Genomic DNA, 7,636 nt, shown 5'->3' on the forward strand with positions numbered 1-7,636 from the left:
CTCAAGACAGTATTATGCTGAGAGTGTCTAAAGATGAAAAATGTCATATGCAAAACTCTCTTAAATTCTAATCCTGGGTTAAGAACATAATTCTCAACTAGTTCCTAACTTAGCTTGACGATTGTTTCCACGCGGCAGCTCTTTATATTGAAAATCTAGAGAAACTGAGTTGTTCCATGTCAAACTCAAACAGAGCCACATTAAATTGGAATACCAGGACGGCAACTTGCTATTTGTGAAAAAGATGATTGGCATTTTGCCTTGCTCATTCCCTTTGTCCAACCTTTACTTGGTTTCTGCACACCACATTGTGCGGTCCATGGGCATTTGAGCACAAACCTGAACTTTCTCTAGCATGCCCTTGCGATGTGGCAAAAAGAAAATGAAAAAAAGAGGGAGAGATCAGCGCAGGACCAATCTTTTTTTTCAAAAGGATTCTAAAAGGAACATGCTGACACACCTTTTTTACCAGCATGCCGTCTCCAAATCCCTGACGAGTTTCTGAACCAAAGCCAAAGATTCTCCACTAGCAGCTTGAGACAAGCATGCACACTAAACCGTCCTGACCCACAGCTGCGTGCATGCCTACAAAAACTTAACACCGTCTAGAGAGATCATCCTGAGTGGTGCTACTGCTATATATAGTTCAAAAAGCCAGTAGATGAACTCTCTTTCCATTATTCTCTACACACCATAGTAGCAGCAGTTGTCTCTCTGTTCTGAATACGCATACATCCATGGACAGGTGTCTTCAGCTAGGAAAATCTGCAAGCTCTGTCATCCCAAGATGGCGAAATGTGTCCGAGGCAAGTGTCATACTTTTGCACACATATTTTCATATAATGCAGTGTATATACAGAAGAGTTTAGGAGTTATTTGAGAGCTGAAATGGACTTGGCATTTCTGCAGGAGAGGACAATCCAACCGGTTGGCTATGAAGAGAAGAGCATGGCCACCGTCTCAAACTTCTGCAGTTACGGTAGCTTCGCCGAGCTGAAGGATTTTCTCAGCTGTGCAGATCAAGAGTTTCAAGAAGATACTAAGGAGAGCTCTGACAGCAGGTGCCTCCATGAGATACTCGAGGAGGCCCAGTCCGACTCGCCGGTCTCCTTCTACTCACATCTTGATTCTAGTGAAGGAAGCGATGACGAGGTAAGACATCCATTCTACCACTCAGTTATAATAAATTATAATGGTGAACAGAGTTTGTTATTCTCATTTTGTAGAACTAGTGCTCTTGTTTCAGTTCATTATCAGAAGAACAGCTACCAAAAGTGCGATCTTAACAGTCATTATTTGAATATTCATAAACTAGTACTTCAGTTTGTGGAAAAAAAATTATACCAGGATATTTGGAAACCTACATTACCGAAAACTAGTGAAATACTTTCCTGCACTCATAAGCATGACTTGTAATATTAGCATATGGGGTAACAGATTATGTACCTCAACTGCAAAATCTTTGATATGCTTGAGCATCCCTAGGAATATAATTGAATTTTATTCATCTGAAGCAGGCAGCTCCCCATGAGAACGGGAGATCAGCAAAGATTATGCCTATTGATGCAGATTTCTTGTCATCTAAACTCCATGAAAGGTACTGCATTCAACTTCCATCTGATATGCTGTCGAGTATTGCTACACTCCTAACAGACTCTTCTGTTGATTAGATCATGCCACAAGAAGAGTCTAACATGGTGCACTTCTCCCGAAAATGCAATGATATACGCTCCTGAATCTCCACTTTACCTTGTCGACGACAGCGAGATGCAACCAAACTACTTACAGACAAGCAGCTCGCACGGTTCACTGAATAATCTGTCAAAGTCGGTCTTTGATCTGCACAATGCAGACTCATACGCCGTTTCCAAGTATTTTAACAAGGATGACATTGACATGCCTCCACAATGCACACCCAGGAATGATATCAGATGCTTCAGCAACTTCTCAACCAAATTCATCAAGAGAAGTGCTCTATCCGACCTAGTCTCTCGAGGAAGCATGAGTAGGAAATTCAGAGCTTTCTCAAATAGTGATGACTGGAGCGATATTACCTCGCGCTGCGGTAACAGCAGTCAGGTTGATTTCCTTGAAAGATTCGAGAAGGCGGTATCAAAACTGTTGGTCGCAGATGGGCTAGAAAGCTGCCTAGATGCCGGCTCAGAAGTCACAACTATATGGCAGCTGCTGAACCATAATTCTGAAGTGAGACACAAATCATCAGTGGGGCAAGACATTCTTGATCAACTGTTTGATAGCATTTCCACAGGAAAAAAGGAAAAAGTGATCAGAGCATCAGTATATGTTCTAGTGCTTATGATATCTGAAGATAGGAATGTAATGAGAGGCATCAAGAGGAAAGACTTCCATTTGACCAATTTAGCCACTGCACTGAAGCGAGATGTGCATGAAGCTGCCATTCTGATATATTTGTTGGATCCTTCTCCTTCAGAGATTAAAAACTTGGAGCTGTTACCTTCACTTCTACATGTGGCCTGTAATTCTACCACTCAAAAATGGCCTACGTTGCTCCCCCTGACACCAACATCAGCATCAATAGCTCTCATTGAGATCTTAGTGACAGCATTCGACTATGTAACGAATAATGTCCACTTGGCCACCATCAGTTCTCCTCCTATTCTCTCTAAGCTTGTTGATGTTGCAAAGAATAACAACTTGGAAGAAGGTGTGGCCCTGGCAGCCATTCTCGTCAGGTGTGTGCGACTTGGTGGAAACTGTAAGAAGTTCTTATCACAGGCTACTCCAGTGGAACCTTTCCTTCATCTTCTCAGAAGAAAAGAGCAACGTGCCAAGTGTGCGGCGCTTGAATACTTCCATGAGATTCTTCAGATTCCTCGGTATGATACACACTCTGATAAGGTTGAATTTGTTAAATATTTTCCATAATAGCTTGTTCAATTGTGTTAACCTTCAGGTCTTCAGCAAATTCTTTGCTACAAAAAATACGACAGCTAGGAGGAATTGCCATTATGCATACACTGATGGCCTGTCTCCATCAAACTGAACCTGAACATCGGGTTTTAGCAGCTAATCTTCTCCTTCAATTGGATATGCTGGTACTCCTACTGTCCTATATAATCTAAACAATCATTTTGGTTCATAAAACCATGTTGTACACTAGCTGCAATAAAATTTAAGAAAATGTGGTGTTTATAAAATACCAATCCTTTTTAAATTCAGTGTTTCTCTTCTCTTCTTTCTATGTGAAATGAGGCAGAGCTCCTACCCTTGATTCCATGAAGAAGATAGCTTTTGTTTTATATATCTATTGACAACGATGGCATTGCAGTGACCTTACATTATCTGTAATAACCGTTTATTTTCCTGCTTTTTCAGGGAGAACCAGATGGAAGGAGTGTTTTCAAAGACGAAGCAGTGGAGGTCCTATTGGAGTCTCTATCATCTCAAGAAAATTTGACTGTCCAGGCTCTAGCAGCATCTTTTCTTTCAAATCTTGGAGGGACTTATTCCTGGTCGGGAGAATCCTACACTGCTGCATGGCTCTCAAAGAAAGCAGGTCTCACCTCAATATCGCATAGAAATATGATCAGAAACATCGACTGGCTGGATACTTGTCTTCAGGTCAAGTATAAAACTATTCATTCATTTTGCCAACACAACAGAAACTAGCTTTAAAAGTGACAGTTAAGAGTAAATATGATGCAGGATACAGAAATAAGCCCATGGAGCAATAGATTTGCACGAACAATTGTAAGAATAGGAGTACCAGCTATCACTACTTTGGCAAAAGGATTGCAAAGCACGGTGAAGGGAATCTCACGTGACTGCCTTGTATGCGCCGCATGGCTTGGAAGTGAGCTGGCTTCCTTTGGTGAAAATGATGTAAGATATTTTGCTTGCGAGATCTTGTTGCATGACATAGTGCGCCACCTTCATCCGGGATGTGAGCTTGATGAAAAGCTTCTGGCGTGCATGTGTGTCTATAACTACACGTCTGGAAAAGGTAAGGAAGGTTTCTCATTACCGATTTTAAAAATTAAATTAGAATGGTTTGATATTGAATTACTAGTAGTACATTGCATATTAAGATTTTGGAATGTAAAGATTAACTAGCCTAAGTGTGTGCACAAGAATGGTCAAAGCAATACTCCAAGTTATAGACTATTCTAAGAAGTAATTTGTTTCCCTAAATTCAGGGAAGCAGAAGTTAATGAGCTTGTCAGAGAGTTCACGAGAATCTCTTAGGAGGCTTTCATCATTCACATGGATGGCTGAGGAGTTACTCCAAGTTACAGATTATTACCTCCCCAGGAGACCAGTAAGTGCTGTTAAAATTTAATTAATTTTCTCTATTAATTTTGTTTTCCCATTCTTTCTGGATCACAACTGATGAGCGAGATCTTGAACATTCAGTAGATTTACTTATTTTTTTATTGAACTTTATTTACTTATATTTATCATTTTACCATGGTGCTTTAGTCCCTTCTAATCTGAATAATGATGTGCTATATTGCAAACCTAATAAGAATGGAATCCAGTTCGCCCTTTCAAAGCTTTACTTTTACATGAATTCTAATTAACTGAAGTTGTCAGTGCAGAGTGTATCATGTGTGCATACACAAATCCTAGAGTTTGGTCAACCTGGCAATGGAGCAGCAACTGCTATAACATTCTTTAGAGGGAAGCTCTTTGTTGGTTATTTCGATGGCACCATCAGGGTAATGCTATGTTCCATATCTCAGTAGACTTTCCAACTCATAAATCAACAGAAGAACACAAATGTAACATGACAATAGATAACTCATAATTGGGAAACAAACAATGATTTTCCTCGGAATTATAACCATTAAAACGACAGTATGACTGTAATGTTTCCCTAATTAAAGTTCCTAATACTCGCGTTTCCTATACAGGCATGGGATATAAAAGGCCAGCGGGCAGTAATCAGCAGAGAGGTTAAAGAGCACAAGAAAGCAGTCACTTGTTTTGCACTATCAGAATCTGGAGAAAATCTCTTGAGCGGATCGGCTGACAAATCTATTCGGGTAGGTAATGCAATCAACAACAAAGGGAAATTAATAAAAATAGAATTAATTACTATGCTCATTTGTACACTTCGTAGGTATGGAAAATGGCACAGCGTAAGCTTGAGTGTGTTGAGATGATCCGAATAAAAGATGCTGTGCAGAAGTTTGGTATTTATGGTGACAAAATAATTGTGCTTACACAGAAAAAGGTTCTCAAGGTGCACATTTGCTTCCTATGGTCTCAAGAATTGTGTCAATGAGTGATAGAATGTGTAGTAATAAACAATGTTTCTAACTTGAATTCCTACTACTTTCACAGTTCTCTTGTTCAGCAAGAAGTACCCAGACATTTTACAAGAGCAAGCATGTAAAGTCTCTAGCTCTTTTTCAGGGCAAAGCTTACCTCGGCTGCGGAGACTTGAGTATACAGGTTAGCTTTGTTATTACCATGACGGTAATGTCACCTAGGAACATGGAATCTGAAACATAAAACATGTCATCAGGAACTAGATGTATCTGTAGAATCGAAGATCGAGATAAGGGCACCTACAAGAAGCTGGAGAATCAGTAAGCAATCCATTAGCTCCATTGTAGTATATAAAGATTGGATGTACTGTGCTGGTTCTCAAGTGGAGGGATCTGCCATGAAGGTAATGATCAAATTTCACCTCTAGAAACCATTATACGAAAAAAAAATTCTAATCATGGTTTTATTTTTAGGACTGGAAAAAACGATGCAAACCTGCAATGACAATGCCAATATCAAAGGGAACAAACGTAGATGCAATGGCAGTGGTGGAGGACTTCATCTACTTGACCTGCAATAAAAGCCCTAGTATCATCCAGGTGATTTTATTACTATTACTTTTTTTGAGGGTTATTAGCATTACTTTTGTTAGTATTATTGTTTCTATTTTATGGGAGATTGTTATTATGCTGGTAACAATGAATGTCAGTAATCTGTATAGTAATAAGTAACAGGTACCCGAACACATCCTTCACTCTGATGTCTTAGATTGCAAACAAAACTTGCCAACCTGATTATGCCTGTGCTTATGGATCTGGACAGATATGGTTGAGAGAGAAGCAGCAGAAAGTTGGAAGGCTATCTGCAGGGAGCAAGATAACGAGCATCTTCGCCGCAAATGACATCATTTTCTGTGGAACTGAAACCGGGTTAATTAAGGTCAGTAGCATACCATGAATCTGGGTAAGGTGCTATTCATGTTTATCTAAAATTTGCGCCGACAATAAATGCAGCAGTAGCATACCATGAATCTGGGTAAGGTGCTGTTCATGCTTATCTAAAATTTGCACCGATACTAAATGCGCCCTGTTGCAATTACAGGCATGGATCCCTTTGTGAATGGCAGAAAAGAGACAGAACAGAACAGAACATTGATAAAATTGTAAATGCAGCGTGTGTACAAAGAACATGGAAATTAAGGAAGGCATACAGTTTGGGCGTACAAGGCACTCTCCAGCAGACACAGCATCACAGATAGTGTTTTTCCTGCTTCGCGGTTCACAATGACTCATATGGTCGTACCTTCACAGTGTAAATAGTGAGTGCTCCAAGACACTTATTATGGATCGGAGGAAGTATGTTCTTTCTTTGAAAGGATTGTGCCTGTAAATACTTGACGCTGTCACTCCCGCGTATATTTTCATAAATTTGCGTAGCATAGTGAAACTTAAATTGGGCACTCGGGAGAAGTCCAAGGAACTGTAGAATCAAAGATCATGCCCATCAGCATTCCAGCTATCGCGTAAAAGCAGTGCATGATAAACAGTAAAAACAACACAAAGTGGAAGACTGTACCATATCGGTGAACAATCATTATTAGGATCAAGCAAGAGACATTACCATCTACCTGACGCATATCCGTAGAGAATTGGAATGGCCGCTGGTAAAAATACTGTGTCCATGGAGAGTCCGTTTTGAGGCATTCCGACGAATACCTTGCGGGTGTGCTCCCGGAGAAACGTTTCTCGGTATCTTCAAGGCCCCTCCAATACGCACATGTATGCCAACACCAGATCAACAAGGAGGCAGATGGCCCGGGGTGAACTGGAGAGAGGCCATCGAGAGATGTGCTAGAAGCTTCGGGAGAAAAGATGCACAGTTTGAATGGACCGCTCACGCGCCAACGCGCCGTGCTCAGAGCCCCACAGCCCCAGACATAAATTTTCTATTTTGTGAGACACGAGGCCCAGAGTGCACTTGTGGAAAGGTTAACGGCCCATAAAGCCTATGAGCAATTGCTTTGTTCCTCTCGACCAAAAGCGTCACTGCCCTGAAAAAATGCAAAAACCTTCAATCCCCTAAAACAAAGGAACTCTATATATTTTCTGTTTGGTAAAGAAAATTCATTTACGAGTTTATTATCATACATTGTATCTCACTGATATGAGCCTGCTAAAACTTAGTTATATCAACACATTTATTTATTTGTTGTTTTCTATGCAGAGATTAAAAAGGTAACTTAAGGCCACTTTGGATATATAGCAGGATTTTCAAAACTTATGAATGAAAAACATATGCCTTTTTGTAAAAGGTGTCTTTAGTTGGTGTGCAGGAAACAAACACATGAATTTTGCAGAATTAAGGATCTAAGGAGAGGGAG

At 40.2% G+C, this 7,636-nt stretch overlaps 1 protein-coding gene across 1 annotated transcript; it reads left to right on the forward strand.

Moving 5' to 3' along the window:
• Positions 1–704: 704 nt before the first annotated feature.
• LOC124706726 (putative E3 ubiquitin-protein ligase LIN-1) lies at positions 705–6,602 on the forward strand. Its single transcript, XM_047238393.1, has 16 exons — positions 705–806; positions 910–1,152; positions 1,515–1,597; positions 1,671–2,858; positions 2,936–3,077; positions 3,358–3,603; positions 3,688–3,985; positions 4,179–4,300; positions 4,581–4,700; positions 4,896–5,027; positions 5,105–5,227; positions 5,329–5,439; positions 5,513–5,659; positions 5,730–5,855; positions 6,079–6,195; positions 6,358–6,602. Exons 1-16 carry the CDS (start codon positions 738–740, stop codon positions 6,373–6,375), a joined length of 3,285 nt encoding a protein of 1,094 aa, XP_047094349.1. The 5' UTR covers positions 705–737; the 3' UTR covers positions 6,376–6,602.
• Positions 6,603–7,636: the final 1,034 nt, after the last annotated feature.

The sequence above is a fragment of the Lolium rigidum genome, chromosome 4 (assembly GCF_022539505.1).
Source record: "Lolium rigidum isolate FL_2022 chromosome 4, APGP_CSIRO_Lrig_0.1, whole genome shotgun sequence".
Taxonomy (NCBI): domain Eukaryota; kingdom Viridiplantae; phylum Streptophyta; class Magnoliopsida; order Poales; family Poaceae; genus Lolium; species Lolium rigidum.

Coding starts and splice junctions, on each gene's coding strand:
- LOC124706726 (XM_047238393.1), top strand. CDS start 738: ATGGACAGGTGTCTTCAGCTAGGAAAATCTGCAAGCTCTGTCATCCCA. Junction 807..909: donor GATGGCGAAATGTGTCCGAG/GCAAGTGTCATA, acceptor GCATTTCTGCAG/GAGAGGACAATCCAACCGGT. Junction 3,604..3,687: donor GGCTGGATACTTGTCTTCAG/GTCAAGTATAAA, acceptor AATATGATGCAG/GATACAGAAATAAGCCCATG.